This window comes from Catharus ustulatus, chromosome 1 (assembly GCF_009819885.2).
Source record: "Catharus ustulatus isolate bCatUst1 chromosome 1, bCatUst1.pri.v2, whole genome shotgun sequence".
NCBI lineage: Eukaryota > Metazoa > Chordata > Aves > Passeriformes > Turdidae > Catharus > Catharus ustulatus.
Window position 1 is genome coordinate 97952884 of NC_046221.1, and position 21102 is coordinate 97973985.

Sequence of the window (21102 nt, forward strand, 5' to 3'; positions counted from 1 at the left end):
CTGCTTTTGTTGTGTATTTAATCAAATTAAATTCTCTTTTTGCAGAAAATCAGAATGACTAAAAAAAGGAAACGTCAGGAGGATTTCCAGAAAGTAAAATTAAAAGTTGGGAAAAAAAAGCCTAAACTAGAAAATGCAACTGATACTACCTTCAAAACAAAGGCCATACAAATTCCTGAGCAGCTTAAAGAAGATGGGGTGCTTCCTACGCAAAATAGAAAACTTAACATAAAGGTATACTGTGATATTACATTCTGAAATGACAGAAAATTGCTTGCCTTTTATCTAGATTTACTATGTTTACTGCAAATAGGGAAAAAAAACATTTATTAAAAAAAATTGCAGCAGGCTATCTGAATGCAGCCCCATTTTTAAAGAATCTTGTATTTCTCTGGGGGGTGGATTTGTTTTCCTTCCTTTGTGTCACCTTCTGTCTCTTGCAGCTCTCTACTTAAACTGAAGAAAGCTGTTCATGCTGAGGTTTTGCAGTTCTGCTTTTGAGAACAAGAGTGGGCTTGCCTTTGGTCATCCCTCTATTGAATCATTAGGGTTGTGCATAATCTTAAGAATGAGACCTAAGGACAAGTCATTATATCTTGTTTTTCCTATCACTGAATTCTGATTCTTTGTTAATTGTGGTGCTATAAATGTTTGTTCAAAACACATTTTGCTATTATGACCAGCAGTACATCATAAGAATATTCTGTATTTTTAAGTGTTTAGGAAAAATGTGCAGAAAGTATTTGGGGGAAGTTTGAACAGCTGAAAGTAATAATGATGGCAAGTGTATATGTTTGTTTCCTTATAGGATCTGCTCTCACAGATGCATCACTATAGTCCTGGGGTTAAGCATAATGCACTTCTTGGACTCAAAGAGCTCCTGTCTCAGTATCCCTTTGTAATTGATGCACACCTTTCCAGTATAATAAGTGAGGTGGCAGCTGTGTTTACAGACAAAGATTCCAGTGTCAGAGGAGCAGCCGTTCACCTGCTGCAGTTCTTGGCTTCGAGAATAAGAGCGGAACAGATTGCTCCATTTTTTCCTTTGGTAAGTGCCCATCTCTCTAGTGCCATGACTCATATCAGTGAGGGAATTCAGGAGGATTCATTGAAAGTCTTGGACGTTTTATTGGAAGCATACCCAGCTCTTCTTACAGACCGCAGCATTATATTGTTGAAGAATTTTGTAGAGCTTATTTCTCACCAGCAACTCTCAAAAAGACTGAAAAGCAGGGACAAACTTTCCTGGATGCTCTCCGTAAACCCAAATCGCAGAGTAACTTCTCAGCAGTGGAGGTTGAATGTACTTACCAGGCTCAAGAAGTTTCTCCAAGCAGTGGTGGATGGATCCAGTGATACAGAGGATGAAGGGCTTCAAGAGCAGAAGGACAGCTCTCATTCTGTGAGGAACCCAATATGTATTAGTTGGAAGCTCCATGCAAATAATCAGCAGCACATACAACTGTTTGAAAGTGGTGGCTTACGACCAAAGATCAACTCATCATTTAGACTGAGGTGAGAAAATGTTAACTAGTTTGGGGATTAATGTCAACTGTGTGATTGCAATTTAATTTTTTTTTTGAGGGATTGTCCCTTGGCCATATTTTAGGACACTTAGTGTAATGTGTAGTCTTATTGTAGAGGCTTGAAAATACAGAAATTCTCAGCAGATAACTGTGTTACTGTATGTAATGAACTTTTCCATTATAAAGTCTTTGTTTTATGCTATTAATAATAATCTTGGATTACCAGCTCTGTTGGGATATTTTTGGAATGCAAACTGACATTGACTTATTGCAGGATGTCAAACAGACCTAGGGGCAAGTAGGCAAATTTCTTTGTGTGTAAGCTTGTTTGTGATAATGAATTTTACTGAAATGTCATGCTTTTACCTTCAAGAGTCTGTCATAAGCTTAGGAGTCTGTTACCTATGACTGTAGCTCCTTTTATAAAGGACAGCAGGATGAGATGTGTCTGGTGGTATGAAGTTCTGCTGAGTTTCCAATTCTAGATATTTTAGTCACTTCACCAGTTTATATATTCACTGTGGATGAAAGATGTGTCGGCTGAGACATGCTGATGAATATGAAAGAAAGTGTAGTGTGCTTAGTCACAGAAAGGTTTGTGTGGGTTTCAGTAGTACTCTAAACAGATGTGAGCTGAAGTTAAGTGAGAAATAAACAACTGTTTTGTTTTTCTTCCTCCTCTCTGATTGACCCACTAGGGGGGAACCTCCCACTTCACTTTATGGTACTTTTTGAACATTGGCTTCCTCATATGCATTACTGTGGATGTTATATACCTTCTGGCAGGAGACTGAATGATGACAGAATGGTGACTTCAAAAATTGAAGCAGTTTAGCTGTTACACAGCTCTGTTCCCTGTAGACACTAAAGTGGTTTGAAAAGATACCACAATACTTGTTTTACTGCTGGAGAAGACAACATAAGAGGTATAAAGCAGTTATACCAAATTCATCTAGGAAGTCAGTGGCAAAAAAGGGTATAAAACCCACTGCCTACTCCATTACAATGTCCATCATATCTCTGAAGGAATGAAGGGCAGAAGAAGAGGTGTTCTCTTTGAATACCACAGGTGTTGACCTGACCTCTGTCAGGGAGAGACATCCATTCCTGCTCTCCTAGGCTTCCTCTTTGGAGGTAGTATATTACTCATGGTAGGTATAAGCTAAAAATTAAGCTAAGTAAGAAGTGCAGCTTATTCTCCTAAAAGTGTTGTTGTCAGCATAAGTTCAGTCATGACCAACAGTATCTGGTGCAGGTAAAATTTTAGCTGGCAACTAGGCTGTTGAAGCCCCCTTGAGGCAGGGGAGAGGTTCAGTGCTGAACCCAGAATTGTCCTCTTGAGTTCATCTTTGCAGTCAGAATCACACAGTTGTGGACCACTGTGTATCGGCGGATGCTTGTGTTTTGCCCTGGGTGATGTGCAGTGTATGATGTACCAGGCCCTGTAATAGCTGAAGATGCATTGTATCCAAGGTCTAGGAAAACAAAATTTACGTCTGGTGTCACCTGAATTGGATTCTGCTTTTCTGAGGAGCTAGATTTTGGTGAAACATCGTGATACACTTGTGGTTATAAATACTTTCAAAAAGATGTTTGCAAGCATGAGGAGGAGCCGGAAGAATAGAAGGAAACATGGCTAGAATCCAAGGCGAGATTGGCAAAGCAAGCTGATGGCACCAGAACAGAAGAATAGAAAGGGAAGAATCATCTGCTGAAGGTACTAAAATGTTCTCATTTTATTGCATTTGTGCATATTTTTGGTGTTGTAGTTTTTCACAAAGGGCCAATTGAACTTGTTTTAGTGACTATGTGAAGTTCCAGTAGTGAAGAGTTGTGGTGGTTTTTGTATTTGCCATCAAAATAATTTCTGATGTTCTAAAGGTGTTTAATTTTCTCACTTCCAATCCCAATTATTACCTTTTATGGGCATTCCTAGGCTTCTGCTATGGCCACCACTGCAACGACAGAAATTAGTTGTAATAAAAGATGCAGTACTCAGTGTGTGTGTTTAAAATCAAATAATCAAGTCTAGGACTAGCTAAGGATAATGCGTTGACCAAACCATAAGTAACTATTTGCAGTGTGTGTATTGATGGTCTTGTCACTAATACTGCAAGTAAGTTTCAGCTTTTTTCTTTAACAAGTAGGCTTCCAAGCAGCATAACATTGTATGCTAAATTTTTGAAGTTCCTTTATCTGTTAAATCTTGCAAGCTCTTTGGAGAGGGCTGACATGCCACTGATAAACTAGTGATTATGGAATGAGATTTTCTGAATCCGTTTGCAGTATTAGTGCTTAATAAAAATAAGCTTCTGAGCTTGGAATGCTGGGTGATAGACTTCATTATCTTTGTGTGCTGGATCTTCCTAGTGTGTATAAATTAAAAATTGCAGTGTATTAGGAAATTGTTAGAATGTATTTTCTGCATTATGTGCTGACTGCTGCTTTTTGCATCAAACTCATTTCAGGTGTGGAAAAACAAAGCCTTCACAACTCAAATGTGATGGTACCAAGGCATGTGATTTTTTTTTGTTTTTACTGGAAGAGAAACAGTTGAGCTTCAGATTCTGCTGAGAGAGGACAATATGAAGCTGCAGAGAAAAGCTTGCTGAAAAGATTACTTGAGCCCCTGAAATGGAAGATGAAGCATAGCCAATAAATACGTACATGTGCATTGAAGAGAAATGGAAAATGCAGTTCGCTCGGTGTGCTGTGTGTTTGCTGCATTTGGCAGTGCACACAGAAAAGAAGGACAAGTAACCTGGCTTAAACTGCGAGCCATAAAAACTTACAAAGACTTTCTATTTTAAAGAACAGCAAGTTGTTTCCTTATTTTCTGTTTCTTTTATGCCTCCTTGACTTCCCTTTGCTGAGTTTTTGTTATCTTCTTACTGTCAAATGACAGCTATTTACACAATTTTTGTTTGTTTTGTCCTACTGTGTAAAAATACTCGCATTTTAAAGAAAAAGGACAACTTAAGGGGTACACAAATATCTGGCAGCTCCCTTTAATAGTATTTCATTCTGATATAAAGGTAATATCCTTTGCAGTGTTTCCAAGAGTCCTCCTACCACTGAAGAGTAGATGTGATGGAGTAATTGACATCAAACCTGTCCAGGTCAAGTGAACCTGTATTGCTAAGGATAATGTACTAATCTAATAAATGCTGGACAGATTACCGTAGTACTTCGTCATCATCTGTTACTGGCACTTAAGGTTAACAACAAAAGTATAAAATAAAATTTGATTATGTGGAGGAACCTTACCTGAGGAGATAGGGGCTTCTTCTGCAGGGATACATGAAAGCTATGCTAAGTATTCCTACCCAAATGCTTTCAGCAGGAGGAGTATCCCTTTTGGCATGAGTTCTTCCTTTTTCCATTCCTTGTTTCAGAAAAAGTACTGAAATAGTTGTGTGTGTGTGTGTTACACTTCTGTAGGAATCTTCCAGTGTGAATTACCAACTTCTCAAGTTTCATGCACTATTCACTTTTTAATTGGGAGATTTTTGTGTTCCTTAAATAGATTGCTGGAATTCCAGAGTTCTGCTGTAATACCAGGTATTTTTTAAAAAAGAAATTATTAAAGACTAGTACTTTAGAACTATTCCAGCCAATTACTGAAATTTCAGACTTCGTCTAAGAGCATAATCCTGTCACAGCATAGCATTTACAGGACAACCTCACTTTTTCAATGAGATTATAGTCTTTGAGATGACTGAGAGTTAAAAAGTCTAAGATAGAACCATTCTCCTTAAACTCTTTCTAGTCTGTAAGAAACTGGTGTCTACTTGCAGTGCCTGCACCACAGAAAGGAAATAAGGCAACCAAACTGACAAATAAACCAAATTATATTTAATGGATAGGTTGGTTGCTGCAGTTAAAACTAAGCTTTATAAAATTTTAACTTGTTTGATGATCATAGTAAGTACTAAAGTAAAGCAAATTTTTTTTCTTATGATCAGTTATGTTTCCACTTACCCCTTTTATTTCATGCTGGAGATCCAAATTCTTTCCCCCATCTTGCCCTCGTTGAAAAATAGCCTGTATTTGTTTTTATTCTTTCTCACCATTCCTTTTACTGTCATTAATACCTGGGTTTGTTTTGGTTTAATTATTTTCTTGATACACTGATACCAATTAGAGAGAAATTATTTGTATTATAAATGGTGGCAACAACATGTAACTTCATAAAAGGCTGTAACTAATGGGATAATTTAGAAATGACTAGGGAAAACTGCTTTACATCTTCAATATGAAATTAAAATATTTGTAAACAAAACTTCTGCAAGTCTGTGGGAAGTTTTCACAAATGATCGATTGAAACTGTTGTTGCCTTTTTTTAAGGAATCTGTACTCCTTAAAATTAACAGGAATTATTCTTGGTTTTAGTTCTTTAAAGAATCTTCTTTTTGAATTGGATGCAAATTGATTGAATTTATCTATGACCCAGGATTGGGTCATATCTGCTGATTATCCCTTCAGAGGTTTTTGAGTGGGGGGAGAAAAAGAGTTGGTTTTCTTGATTTCTGGCAGATATTATTTGAATTTAAACTATACCTTAGTTTAAATTTTTTTTAACTTCATTATCAGATAATTTTCTGTTTAGTCACTTTTCAGAGCATGATAGCTAAACATCAGGAATATTTTTACAGGGACTTTTTTTCCCACATTTAATGTGAAAAATCTTGTGTTTATAATAGTTGGAGATGGCTATTAACCGTAATAAATCTCATGCATTTGACAATACCTTGTAGTCAGCTTCGTTATTTTGCTTTAATGAGCTTTAAAGGGTTTTTTATTATTATTTTGTTGTGCTGAGTATAATTAATTCCTTCCCGTTGGTTGAAGGTGATAGGCTAATGCATATCATATTTCTCCATTTTATAGACTTTGCATATAACAATGGGCAAAGAAATACTGAAATCTAACAAGTTGTTAAAGAAGCACACAAACTTGCAGGGAGACTTGGGAGCAGGTTTGTTGTAGATGGTTTGAACTCCCTTTTTTCAATACTGAAATATCTAGCAAGAAAGCCAGCAAGCATTTAATGTGTTAACTTTTCACATTATTCAGAAAACTGGAAAGTGGTATTACTGTAATCTTGTTTTGAAAGGTGTGATCTTTATCTTTTTATGCTTTTTTACTTTTGTTGTTTAGGTCTCTGACAAGTGTAATGGACAGTGCAGAGAAAGGCCTGTCCTCGGCTGAAAACTTAAAAAGTTTTATTGAGATAATAATTCCATTACTGATTGAGTGCTGGATTGAAGCATCTCCTGCACAATCAGCTCCCATTCTTGGAAACCTTTTGGAATCAGAATCTCAGCAGCTTATGCAGCAAGTTCTTAGCATTATACATTTATTGTGGAAGCTCACAAAGCGACATGATGAAACGTACAAAATGGTAAGGGAGAAATGATCCATGGCATAGTGATGACAGTTCATTTTGTTTTGATAAGAAACTAGTGGTTTGGTGATTTGAAGTAGTGGAAATACTTTGTTAAGAGAGAAAAAGCATAGGTGTTGAGTAGATTTCAAATCTGTGTTTTGTTGCCTCTTATTGTAGAAAAGAATGTTGATTTGAGCCATGAGTTCAGTAAATAGTCTCCAGGGGAATCCTCCTTGACTGCTGCACAAACGCTTTGAAACTGGAAGTGGTATTGAAGAAGGAGGAGCATTTTGTCTCTTTGATAACCTCTAGAATATAAATTGGAACAAAGTGCAGAATGGGGTTGTTTGTTCCTTGTTTCTGTGAAATCCTTAATTTCATGGGAGTGGGTGAGAATAAACCCTAAATGTTTGACAAGGTAGAAGATAATGGTGGTCTGAGATCTGTAATTGCTTGGTGCAGTCGGTGTTGCTGTGTCACGATTGGTAGGATCATAAGACATTGGATCAAAAAGGATTTTAGGAAGTACTCTCTGAAGTTTGTTGTTTTTTTTTTTCCCCCCAACTTATTTCCTCCATCCTTTGCTTAGATAACTGAATTGCTTTTTTTGGTAACTTTTGCTGCTTTTCCAGAAATCTTGCAAATTGAAAAAATAACCTAATTTCTACTTTGAGTAGTTGGAAGGAATGTCTTGACAGCTCTTGGTTTAACCTGTATATAGGACTGTAGGCACCTTTGCTAGATGGAAAGCTAGATATAGGGAAATTATTGGAAAACGTTTGGGAATCATTACATTAGACCAAAGTTACCAAACATATACAGCTTTGAGGGATGGATTCAGTGTGTCAGAAAAACACACTGTTACTCTTTTTCCTTCTTCATTTTTTCTAGAGGCCCTCTTGGAAGTAGGCAAAAAGCAGGCACTTTACCTGGTAAATTCCTGTGACAGCCGCCTGCCCCTAGCCTTTTTCTGAAGGACTCTGCAGAGCTGCTGCCCTTAGCAATAGGGTGCCTGTATTTTGGTCACATGAATGGCACACTCCTCTATCAAGATATGTACTGGTTTGGCTATACACAGTTGGATTATGGCCTTAAATTGTTGGTGTGAAGAAAAAAAAACCCTAAGGTTCATACAACTTGTTTTTTTTTTTTTGTGGAGCAAATTTCATTTTAGATAAATGGTTTGTTTTCTCTTTATATACAAAATGCATTCAAATGGCTCAGTTTGAAAATGAAAGCTTTGCTTATTTAATAGCCTTTGGGCTTACAGGCCAAAGTGGTTATTACAGTCACTGTGGAAAACCACTCTGAATATGCTTGGTGGAAAGCTATTGATCTTTGAAATAGTTTAATGGCCATTCTCTGTTCTTAATAGTTGAGTATCAAAAAGATCATTCTGCCTGATCAATTTGATAGCAGTGCAGGCTGTTTTAGCGCTGAGCACTCCTGGACACTTCGTGGAATGGTGACTGTCTGCTGACCTGCAAAGCAAAATTATTTTAAAATACTGAATCATTTTTCTGTGAGAGTGGTCTTTGTACTGGAAGATGTTTTGTCAGCCGCAAGTACGTTAATGATAGGGAAAGATGAAAGAAGTATTGGAATATGTTTTAATGGAAAACTCAGGACAGTCATTGCAAGTTAAACAGAGTCCACTCTGATTTTTAGAACCCTAATGAATTGATATAAAAGTACTTTCATTCAGATCTGTAACTCAGTTTAGTACTGCATATAAAATACATAAATATGTGCTAAAATACGGTGGTTCAGTTAGGATTACATGTCGTTGCTCAGCCTTAACTTAAAACATCTTGTTTAGTCCCCTGTTTTGTGGACCTTCATGCACAGCACTTGAAAATAAAGATGTATAAACAACTCACAAACAGAAGCTAAAGTTCCTGGTTTTATTGATTCCAGTAGTGAATTTTGTAACATAATTTTCTGGATTTAATTAATTTGCTACCATGTTTTCTGTCTATCATTTGCTTTCCTTAACAGGAACTATGGCTTCGAATGAATTACCTTGTTGATTTCAAGCACCACTTCATGCGTCATTTTCCTTATTCTTTACAAGATACGGTAAAGCACAAAAAGAAAGATCCGTGTAAAAGGTAATAATAAAATCAATGTCATGTAGCAGCTTTTAATTTCATAAGAGAAGTGGCACAATGTGACTTACGTGTTTTATCAAATATTAAGTTTTTAATGATGGAAAAGAAAACTTTTGCATATTGCTTGAAGATCTGTGGAGATGCCGTTATAGGAAGGTTGCATTGCTTCAAATTGAGAAGTTTTAATTATTCTTTGTAAAAGTATTGTGTAAGAAGTTGTCTGAATAGCATCCAGTAGAAAATTAAGTGCTGCTTTAGGGAAATGAAAATATTTTATTCAACCCTTTATCTGGAATTTGTATATTGCTAAATGGTGATTGTTTTAAAGTGACTGGTTTCATATTTCTACATGTTTTCTTCAGCTGACTATTGAGTTACATTAAACACAGTTCATACATTCTTTTCACCTGCCTGTAGCCTCCTCTAGTATTATGGGGCTGGGTGAGCACAGCTGGGAGGGGAGATGGGGCACACTGGCTGTCGTGTAGGGCAAAGCAGTACTGGAGCAGAAGCCAAACACACATTTCTTCACTACTGAGCTGTCAGAGCAGATGCACCAATCCTGTTTTGGTCAGTAGTAAGTTGTCTCCTCTTTCAGCTCCCAGATGTGAGACTAAATTAATGCTAAAGTTGTTCTAAAATCATTCTGTGCCTTTGCAGTCTTTGTAGAACACTGGTGTACGTACAAGGGGTATCAGCTGGTGTCCATTTTTATTTCAAAAATATATTTTTGAAATCTTTCTGTTCTTCCCCCTTCCTCCCCTTAGCAACAGGAACTGTATGAAATCTTCAAACAACATAGACCATCTTTTACTGAATTTAACCTTGTGTGACATAATGGTTTCGTTAGCAAGCACTTCAACACTTCAGACGGACTCTGGTTGGCTGGACATGATAAGGAAATTTGTGACAGATACTCTTCAGGATGGCAGCAAGTTGAATAGCAAGCAAGTGAACAGATTGCTTGGGGTGACTTGGAGACTAATGCAAATACAGCAAAACAAGGGTAAGATGTGTAGTTTATGGAGAGCAAAGTTATGCACTGACAAAGCTTGAGTTGTTTTAGCGTTTTATGGTCTACATCTTACATTGTCAGTTGTTACATCATAATGTATTTTGTTATAGGGGTAAAATGAATTTCATTATAATATCCCTGCATGTAGCATTGCAGACTTTATTTTTGGATTCATACTGTTGATATGCAAAGTATGAATGTATTTGAAACCTGTTTTCTGTTTTCTGGTTTTGTTTCTTAAGAAACTCTTATATAAATCTAAGATTAGCTTTATATTGAAAAAATAAGTAGTAGGCTGTAGAGATGCATGATGCATGACTTTTTTAAAGTCATTAACATAGCTGATAGATGCTCTCAAGTACTGTAAGATTACCGTTTTATTTCTGTGATTATTTGAAATGCCAAGATACTTTTGATGGAAGCTGCTGTTGCGTATTTTCCAGGGTGTTTGATTTGAGTCTTCTTCCAAGAGAAAACATTTCCAGTTACGAGTTCCAGACCAGTCCAATATTTTAGCTTACTTTTTTCTTTCATTTCAAGTACTACTTGGTTGTATTCCAAATGAGACCTTGGATATGGAACTTCAAGAAAGGACTTTATAAGTAAACAGAAAAGTCACAGCAGTCTTTTATGTTTTACCAGTGTGATAGAAATGAATTCCACATCCAAGTAGTTAATAGAAAAGTCCCTAGCAACAGATACAATTGTTACAGTTGTAAAATGAAAAGATGTCAAATGTCTCTCAAATACATTTTGGCAGTTAGTTATATTTCCTGCCAAATCTATTTTAATTGGGAATGTGTCTATTCCCATGTCCCTGGTGACAAAGGTAATAACTACTCATTCCTGTCTGCACTTCAAATTTAGCTTTGTGTTGAAGGCAAATAATAACAATAATCCAAACTCACACCACCTGAGCTAAAACAGAGGAGTTGCTGCTCAGGAAAGTAGCTTCCAAACACTTCAGGCCTTTCTTTGTAATGAAACTTTTTTTTTTTTTTTTAACTTTGCCAATCTTTTAGCAAATAGTGGATAATGGCTTGTGTTTTTCTACCCAAGTGGCCATTTTAGTGTGGTAATTTTCCTCAGGAATCCAGAAAATAAACGAGCTTTAAAAAAGTTACAGTGAAATTGTGAAAGATTATTATGTATGGATCTTTTCTGCTGGTCCTGTAGAAGTTCAGTGTGAAATTAGTTACCTCACAAAGCTGTGTCTGTTTGTGTGGATGGTTTATCTCGTCCCCTCAGGATAATCCTGGTGCAGTACTAAAAACCTGATTAGATGCTGGATTGTAATTAATCTACCAGCTGTAGGGGAGATGCAGCCTTGACATACTGGAGAAACAGGAGGATGGTTCAACAAGGAGAAGTGCAAAGCCCTGCACCTGGAGAGAAACAAGCCTGTGCACCTGTACATGCTGTGGGATGACTAGGTGGAAGCACTGTGGCAGTAAAGGACCTGGGGTCCAGGTGGAGCCAGCAATGGGCCCTCATGGCAGAGAAGCCCCCGGGGTCCTGGGCTGTGTTAGGAGTGTTGGCAGCAGGTTCAGGGAGGTGATCCTGCCCCTCTGCTCTGCACTGGTGTGGCCACTCCTGGAGTAGTGTGTCTGGTTTAAGGCTGCCCTGTACAAGAGTGGCATGGACATACTGGTAAGAGTCCAGCAAAGGCTGTGAATATGGTGGAGACACTGGAGCATCTCACCTGTGAGGAAAGGCTGAGTGAACTGGAGATGAGAAGATTCTGGAAGTATCTAATCAATGTATGCAAGTACTTAAAGGAGGGGTGCGAAGAAGAGGGAGCCAGGCTCTTTTTTGTGGTGTCCAGTGACAGGACAAGCAGTGGGCACAAACTGAAACACAGGAGATGCTGTCTGAACATGGGGAACACCCTTTTCACTGTAAGGATGACCAAGCAGTGGCACAGGTTGCCCATAGTGATAGTGGAGTCTCCATCCTTGGAGATACTGAGAAGCCATCTGGACACAGCCGTGAGCAGCCAGATCTAGCTGATCCTGTTTCAAATGAGCTCAGAGTCATTCATTCCCACTTCAATCATTGCGTGATTCTGTGGAAGAAAAACCTTCTGTCCTTGATTGGTTTTTTGATAACGTTGTGGAAATTTTGAACTGTGTTATGTCAGATGCAACTGCAAAAGAGGGTACATACAAAGAAAATTAACTCTTAATTGGTTGAAAAATCTATTTGACATAGAGATCAAATCCTGGAAGGGTATGTGTCTTTCAGAAGACAACACAAAGTGAAAAATGAGCCATTTCAGTAAAAAAAAAAAAAGACTAGAGCCCAATGGAAATCAAAAGAGAGGAAGTTTATATAGACAGACTGAAATAGCTAATGAAAAAGAGATTAAATAAAACCATAGTGAACCTCCTGTGCATTACGCTGCACAAGCATGCTTCCATTTTTCTAGATTACCTGTTTTGAGTAGGGATTTATGCTGGGGTGAAATGCACATATTCTCCTTTTTCTGTGAATCTGCGGAAGAGCTTGTAGCTGTGTTGTCTGAAGATTTATCTCCATTGCTTAAGATCAAACTTGGGACCTCTGTAATTAGGAGGTCTGCTCCTTTCTTGCAATTCTCAGGTATGATTTCAACAGCAGCTTGCCTGTTATTTGTGTTTTTGATATATTTTCTTCATGCAACAAAAGAGAGTACACTCAGTCACTTCAGAAGGAGGCTTGACATTTACCAGTTAAAACTGAAGTGTTTTAAAATACTTCATGTTTTTTTTTAGCTATATTTTGGACATCTGTATAATGTGGACCATTTAAAGCATGGCTCTTTAAGACTATCTTTTAAAATTACTTCCCTTTTAAAACTTGTCCTGTTTGCATGAAACAGTTCAAATAGTAGGACCCATTTTACTTAGCATGCCAGAGTGTTGTCAAGAAAGAATTCTACTCAGAATATTTGTTTATTTTTGCATTTTTTCAGTTAGCTGTTCATCAATTAGCTATAAACTACATAAAGAATGTAACTGTTGTTCATTTAAGAATAAGCCAGTGTTCTGTTTAAAAAATGCTATCCAAGGTGAATCTTCACCTGAAGAATACCTGAATTGAGTAAGCTGATACTCCTGATGCATTGAAAATAATAATATATGTCTTAGTTAAATGAAATACTAGAATGGATTTTATTTTTCTGTTGAAAAATGTTAGATTTCAACTTCTAAATGGCTCGTGCTTCATGCTGGCATGTGAGCATTCAATTTCAGGTGATTTTTGTAGTGTGCTCTAGTGAGAATCCTTATATGGTAATTTGAAGTTGAGTTAAAGTTTTACAGACCAAGATTGGCCGCTGTCTGGATCCAGAATCATTTTTAGAAAGGAACATTCTTGTGTGTCTCTGTGGGCAGAAGTTGCTCTGTTCAGTGTGGAACACAATATTCTATCTGGTTTTGCACACATAACTTAGTGAGACTGATCTGTGTGCTTGGATGAAAAGAAGTTTCTCAGCTTTGGTTTGTGAAGATAATGAAGTGATTGCTGCTACTTAAGTATGCCATAATTGGATTGAATTCCTTGGGACTACAAACTCTTCTGTGACAAAATGAGCCAGGTCTCATACCTTTCATGTATTGCTGAAGTTTTCAGATGCTTTCCTATTCTTTCCAGGCTTGTCTTCTCTGAATTCAGGTATTTTTCCATGCTTTGTTCATTTTTCCATCTGATGGCTTAGTCTGGTTTCCAAAAAAGATATTTGGTCTATTTCTCAGTCTATTATAGTAAGTTCTGTGTTTGCTGGCTAATTTTAGCCAATTTGATAACGGTGGTAAAGCTTTCAAATGTTGTTTTAAGTCTGGTGATAATACATGGTTGATGAGAGCTTCAGAGAAGGAAAGAAGTTAGCAGTTCTTGAAGGATCTTACCAGCAGTCTCTTGAGGTATTTGTTTTCTGATCAATTAGCAAGTGTGACTTGGAGCCAGCTGGTTCAGAGACAGGGAGAGCTGGTGAAGTTAGTGTGTGTGGCAGGGAGAAAGGGGTAGTACAGAGAGAGCTGAAGGCACTGTGACAGGTTTTGGGAAGCAGAAGGAGTAGAGAACATTGGTCTGAGGTTACCACACTAGGGGAGAAGGATTGGAAGATAGCTGTAAAAAGCAGAAATTCACTGGCTCTCAACCACCTTGCAACCTGTCTTCAGGAAGTTTTGAAGTTTTCACTTGCATGTTTGTCTCTCTTCTTTTGTCTCTTTCACAAGTTGTACAAGAAAGTGTTGCTTCAATGATTTAGAAGTCAGTCCAGAAGTTACTTCAAAACGTTTTGGTATTTCCCTCTGGAGTTCAGTGTAAACAGTTGTAGATAAAGATCACAGCTCTGTGTGTGTGTGCATGTATAAAACAGAAGATTAAAATGCATTACTTCCTATGTATTTTATCTTTTTCCAGTAGCAACGGAACCCTTGATAAAAGCTGTATATACACTATACCAGCAAAGGAATCTGCTCTTTCCAGTTCGTACATTGCTTTTGAAATTTTTTAGCAGAGTTTACCAAAAAGAAGATTTGAGGACACAAAGAATCAGGTAAAAAACCAAAATCTTTTTAATTTCAAAATAGTGTGTTGATTTCAGGAGTGAGAATACTGAATTTATATGTAGATGTCATAAAACTTCATTCTGAATCTGTTTTGTCACTGTGTCACTGGAATTTGAAAGTTTGTGTGTTCTGTGAGGCGGAGATATATCAGCTCAGTTGTCTATCTTAACAAAAGTACTAGATAGGTCTTAATGACGTAAATTTTAGCTTGAAGTACACTGTTGCAAGCTTATTGTTGCTGACTGTGTAGCAGTGGACAAGTCAAGATCATGCAGCTGTAACCCTGGAGCAACCTGAAGTCATGAGCTTGGCACTTAGTGCCTTTGTTGGTAGTGATAGTGGCTGTGTAGCCTTTCTGACTTAACTTTCTTCAAGAAAAATACTGTTATTTTGGGGGTATGGTTCTAAAGACACTAGGTTTAAGAAAGTGTTCTTCTGGGCTCCTGGTTCATTGTGGGATCTATTAGATCATGGGCAGCTTTTAGATATCTGACTTGCTTTAGATGTAGTCAGTACGAGGAGATTATTCTCTCTTTGTAATGCTGTTGCAACAGTTTTTTGTCCAGATGGTCTCGAAGTCTTAACTTTCTAGAATGTATTTTTCAGCCAGGTCATCTAGTTCCAGAATGTAAAAACCTTAAACACAAATCATGTGTTGATGTGTATGCATCAATCCTGGCTTGTTTGGGAGCTGCAGGTCCCCTTCACGTAAAGCAGCTCCAAGGTTTTGGGAAGACCTTCTCTTCTCCAGTCTGAGCAACAGGAGCTCTCTCAGCCTGTCTTCATAGGAGAGATGCTCCAGACCTCTGGTGATCTTCATGGCCTCCTTGGACTTGGTCCAATAGCTCCATGTCCTTCTTACTTCTGGGGACCTGGGGCTGGATGCAGCATTCCAGGTGGGATCTCACCAGAGCAGAGTAGAGGAGCAGAATCCCCTCCCTCAGCCTTCTGCCCACGCGGTTTTTGATGCAGCCCAGGACACAGCTGACTTTCTGAGGGATGTAATCTTTTTCTGCCACTCAAAAAATCGAACCTCAGGTCTCTCAGAAGTCTTTGCATCTGCTAGCACGGTCAAGTTTTGGGAAAATTGTTCTCTTCTGCAACTTCTTTGCTTGATCTTCTGTTTTGGTAATGCCTGAGTACACATAATTAGATCTACAGCCAGAAATAATCTTATCCTATGCTCTGAACATTATGAAAAGTCTAGGGAATATGAAAGACAGGGAAAAACACTTGGAAATATCCCATTTTCCTCTTTTCACAGAGAGTGAAAAAGAGATCTTTTTCGTACTGACTAATTTCCCTAAGGTTATATAACCACTGTTCTCTGTACTTACCTGAAAGTCTTGAGCATCTCATTCAGTTTCATGTGATCATATGACTATCTGGAAAGCTTTAACTTTCTATCTTTAGACATCACAAATTGCAGTATTTTTGCTCTTAGTCTTCTACATGGGTCTGTGACATTTTAAGTAACAGAAGAATGAAATCTCAAAAACTCTTTGCAAAAAAGTATCATTCCACTTATGTCTGACATGGCATTTGAAGACAAAGTAATATTGGTGTACTGCACTATTCCATTTCTTTCCTTTAGAAACAAGTGTGTTTTTAAAATTTCTTCAAAATGTGCACTGTTCAGTAGCTCCTGGGTGACATTCATATTGTTCCATTCAATTTGATGTTGTAACTCCTTCAGCTCTCCTCATTATTTTAATTTTTTTTCTCAGAAGCTTGTTAAGAACAGTCTAAGAAGAACAGAACTCACATTGGAGCATTTTTCCAGATTTTTTTGTGAATGTGTTAATTTTTTTAGGTGTGTCTGATTCAAAGGATAAAGTAGGAGCTTTTGGTCTGTTGCTGCCTTATGGGGAAAAAAATCAAACTTGACTGATATATTGCATGGTTCAGAATTAAGTTTTGTCTTGATATTTTTGTTTATCTTCACCCTTAATCACTGCACACATACCATGTACTCTGTGTACATATGCATATATATTGTGTGTCTATGTGTGTGTGCACATATGCATTGATATACTGGTAAGAGTCTGAAAAGGCTATTCAGCCTCACAATCTGCCTTCAGCACTGACCTATGTGAGATGCTATAGGAAGAAGACAAGAATTACTTTTGCATAATACTCTTAAGTTTCCAACCATTTGAAGCTTGTACTTCCTCACTGTGCAGAGCTTCTGTGTGTTTTTCACTCAGTGGGTATCATGTCATGATATCTGTATCATGAGCTTTTCTCATCATTCCTTAGACCAATCTAAATCAATACCAACTGCAGCATCCTCTGGCAGGGAGTGACAAAGTTCAGCTGTATCAAGACCTAACTTACTTTGGCTTGTTTAATCCTGTCTCTGAACTTCATTTGATACTAGCATCTGATTCTTTCTGTGGAAGATGAATCAAATGTTTTATTCCCATCCATTATTTCCATAAACAATTCAAGTGATTTGAGACCACTGAGCTTGCCTCCAACTCACCCATTTCAATGGTCTGTCCTCCAGGCTTTTCCTGCTGTTGAGCAGTTCATCTCTATGCAAGGCCCTTTCCTGTTGTGTCATGGGTACTTAATTTCCTTGAAAAGTTTTTGGTTGACAGGTCTTTGAGAGTGGAATCTGTGTCATCATTGTGCTTCTCTTGTTGATGTCTTGGAAGACCTACTTTGAACTTCTTGTCTTGGACTGCGCTGCTTTTTTTCTTGTGATTATCGCTTAAGTAATAAGCTGATGAAATGCTTCTGGTTTCTAAATGATATTTGATTTGATAAGCCAGGATGACATAGAAATTGTCACCTATGTAAGATAGGATTAGTCCCTACAGTTGTTTCAATTTGAGCCAGGAAGGAGAAATAAAAGCAACTTAGTCAAGAGTGGGAAGAGAAGTTTATGTGGGTTTCTGTTGTTTTGTCATTTTTATTTTTTTTCTCCCTCTTTCTTTAGAAGTCGAAGTAAAGTTTTAACTCGGTGGTTGGCTGGCTTACCTCAGCAACTGGCTCTGCTTGGCTTGAGGAACCCTGAGCTTTCCAATCAGCTCATTGATATCATTCATTCCGCTGCTTCTCGTTCAAACAAGGAATTGTTGCAAAGTTTACAAGCTACTGCTGCTCGAATATACGGTAAGACTTTGACACTACAGCCCAAGGATTTTGTCCCTCACCTGGCAGGCAGGTTGCAGTAGGTGGAAAATCCTGTTGTTTCTTAGGTGAACCTGAAGACTGGATGGGGGGGCAGGGTTGCAGATTGGTTCAGTCCCCTAAAGGTTAAAATGAATTATGCATGTCATCTACTAGAGAGTAAAAGGATTGAGTTCTTTAGTTCAAATTAGTAGGACTTAAATCTGATAGACTGGAAACTTTAGTGTTTGTGTGTCTGAGAATCATAGAATCATTTAGTTTGCAAAATACCTCTAAGGTCCAAGTCGTAACCCAGGTCTGCCAAGTCCACCATGAAACCATGTCCCCAAATGCCACATGTTTTTTGAACAGGGGCTGGTGATATCACTGCTTTCCTGCACATCTTGATCCAATGCCTGACTACCCTTTCAGTGAAGAAATTTTTCTTAATAGCTAATCCAAACCTCCCCTGGTACAACTTACGGCCATTTCCTCCCATTCTTTCACTTGTTATGTGGAAGAAGAGGCTGATTTACCCTCTCCTGGCAGCGGCCTCTTTTAAGGTAATTGTAGAGAGTGATCTGAGCCTCCTGTTTTTTAGGCTAGCATTACCTGTTTTTTTCCTCCTTTTTTCCCCCTCTTTCATGCTGGTTATAAGGTCCTCATGTCAGTGTGTAGCTGAGGTCAGCGCAGCCGGGGTGTGTCCATGTGCGGCGTGTGCTGACCGTGTGTTGTGTGCCGCAGATCCGCTCGAGGGCACGCTGGTGCTGCTACCGGCCGAGGCGCAGCGGCGCCTGGTGCAGCTCGTCTACTTCCTGCCCTGCCTGCCCGCCAGCCTGCTCGCCTGCCTCAGCCGCTGCTGCATCATGGGCAGGATGTCCTCCGACCTCGCCGCCACCCTCATCGGCATCCTGCACATGAGGTACCGCGCTCTGCGCGCCGCTCCAGCCAAAAACAGTCCCGGGCGGGAGTATTTAGTCGTGAAGTGTGAACTTGGTGGTCAGTTTGCACAGAGAATCAATACAACGTGCAGGAACTGATGGTGTGGTTGGCTTGTTGCTTTGACTCTGTCTTTACAATGCCTGATTTTCTACAGTACGTGTTGAGAAAATCATGCAACTGTTTAGGTTGGAAAAGACCTTTAAGACAGAGTCCAGCCGTTAATCCAGCACTGCCAAGTCCACCACTAAACCATGGTTTTAAGTTCCATATTCATCTATACATATTATTTTACTGTCTTTGTATATATTAATGAAGTCTGCCAAGAATGTTCATCTTGAAATACAAATATCAGTGCTTTTAATACCTGGGTCCTTTCAGTAAGGCTGCAAAGCAGCATTAGCCTGTCTCTTACAAAATCTGTAAGGCTGCATGGTATTGAGCACCTTCTACCCAGAACATCATCACCAGTGGTCTTTGTTCTGCCACTGATTGCAGCTTTTCCTTGTTAATGCTTCAACCTGACACAGTTGATAGTGAAAAACAACCAACCAGTTTTCCTCATGTTCTGCTTTCTTTCAGCTCACTTTTTCTCCAATTAGTACACCTAAATAGCCAAATTACAGTTACTAGGCAAATGTCTTGTTTGAAATTATTCATACTCTTGGTTTTTTTTTTGTCCTGGCTTGAAAGAGGGTAGGGTTTGCTTGTGAAGTCAGAGAGCAAAGCTGCTGTTCCATTGACGTGAATGGAGGACTTGCTGAGATTTCACGAGGGTGTTTTGTCTTGCTGCTTCTGGGAAAAATACATTTTTCTCCATTGGTCAATATTGTGAAACATTGGATAAACAAGCAGGAATCATTCTTACATGAATTATGCTTAAAGCGATTCGTGATGCTTTTTGGATCTGAAACATTTCAAATTAAAATAGGACACAACACAAGGTATTGTTAAATGCAGACCTGTTTCTATTAGCTGTGTAACATAAGGTGTGGATAAGGTGACTAACACAGGAAGCAATAGTGGTGAAATTTATATCCTATGTATAATGCATTCTGCTTTAAAAAGTGAAATTGTCTGGTTTTGGTAAAGTGGACATCACATTTTATTTTTTAAAATGAAAAATTGTCTGCTATATACTGGAAACTCAGTGGCAAAGTGTAACTAAATCAAAGGCAGTCATTGTAACAACTGAAGTCAGTAATAAGCACTCAGGTGCTTATTTTGTTGTTAGATCTTAGTGGATCTCCATTGCAGGAGATTTCTGTAGTAATGGAGTGCCCGTTTTCTAAAAATTACCATAAAGCTGCGGGTGGGTTGTGGGCATTTGATCCTTTTGGCAGAAGATGGAAGTGGCAGACGGATGGCAGTGTTCTTACCAAAAGTAGGTTACAGAGGAGAGAAGGGAGAGCAGAGGAGGAGTAAATTCTTTGTTTTCAGAGGTGCAAAGGAAGTATTTTGATTTTAATTTACGGCATTTGGAATACATTTTAAACTTGCTTTGGATTCAAAGACTGTAGATAATTAACCCAAAAAGTCTATCTGAAATCACTAAATGAAAGAAAAATGTAGTGATGTACTTAGAACGCTGCAGTTTTTTTGTATTGATAATCGCTGATAGCCCTTCTGTCTGGAAGGCTACAAGTTTTGATGAAACTTGAAAAAGAAAGATTGCTCTTGACTGAACATTGGTTTAATTTGATAAGGTTCTTTTCACTTCATTAAGAGGAGTCCGTATTAAGAACAGGAAGTTGATTAGTTTTTTTAGAAGCACATCTGAAAATAATACAAGTCCTTGGAAAGATTAAAATGACTCTTTCATAGACAATGTGAATGCAAGGGATTGAAAATACATTCTTACCTATATGTCCAAGTTAAAAACACTTGTACAGGTTACAAAGTGCTTGTAGATGACACCTTTTTTGGCTTTGGCTTAGGTGAAATGTGTTTTATGGAAGACTCCTTTTTTTTTTTTTTTTTTTTTTTTCAATCATCATGACAGTAAACATTTTATCCTAAAAGATTCATCTAGGGTGCGTTAAAGACTTGGGGAACCAAGATGATAGAAATGTTTTTGGCTGAGAGGGGGTGTAAAAAAAGTTGCTTTGTCTACTTAAACATGAAAAGATAGGGAGATAAGTAATATTAAATATTAACTTTTCAAGAACAGAAGTGTCTGATACTTATTTTTAATTGGAAAATAAATTGTACAGTCTAGGAAACAATAGTAGGTTTTCTAGATATAAGCCTTAGCTGGGCTTTATGAGGTGTGTAACCTGTTATTGCACACAGGATAAATGAACCAATTTTCTGTCTTTTATCAGAAAGGCCAAGCTGAACTATTGTATCCAGTTTTGTGACTCGTTTATAGATAATGATATGGACAGACTGGAGTGAGTTTCAAGAAGAGCAAAGAATCATAGTCTGTCAATTGTGATAATGGGGAATGACT

General features: G+C 38.1%; 1 protein-coding gene across 5 annotated transcripts in view; it reads left to right on the forward strand.

Moving 5' to 3' along the window:
* Positions 1–21102, forward strand: part of TEX10 (testis expressed 10) — a 54679-nt gene that overhangs the window by 3263 nt on the left and 30314 nt on the right. For 4 of the 5 annotated variants that reach the window (XM_033057144.1, XM_033057166.1, XM_033057155.1 and 1 more), the window contains 8 exons: positions 46–234; positions 809–1515; positions 6687–6930; positions 8914–9026; positions 9794–10032; positions 14446–14581; positions 17539–17714; positions 18456–18633. In XM_033057144.1, coding sequence (XP_032913035.1) covers positions 55–234; positions 809–1515; positions 6687–6930; positions 8914–9026; positions 9794–10032; positions 14446–14581; positions 17539–17714; positions 18456–18633 — 1973 coding nt within the window. In that variant the 5' untranslated portion in view covers positions 46–54. The remainder of the gene's footprint in view (positions 1–45; positions 235–808; positions 1516–6686; positions 6931–8913; positions 9027–9793; positions 10033–14445; positions 14582–17538; positions 17715–18455; positions 18634–21102) is intronic. The other variant, XM_033057187.1, reaches the window with a different exon arrangement.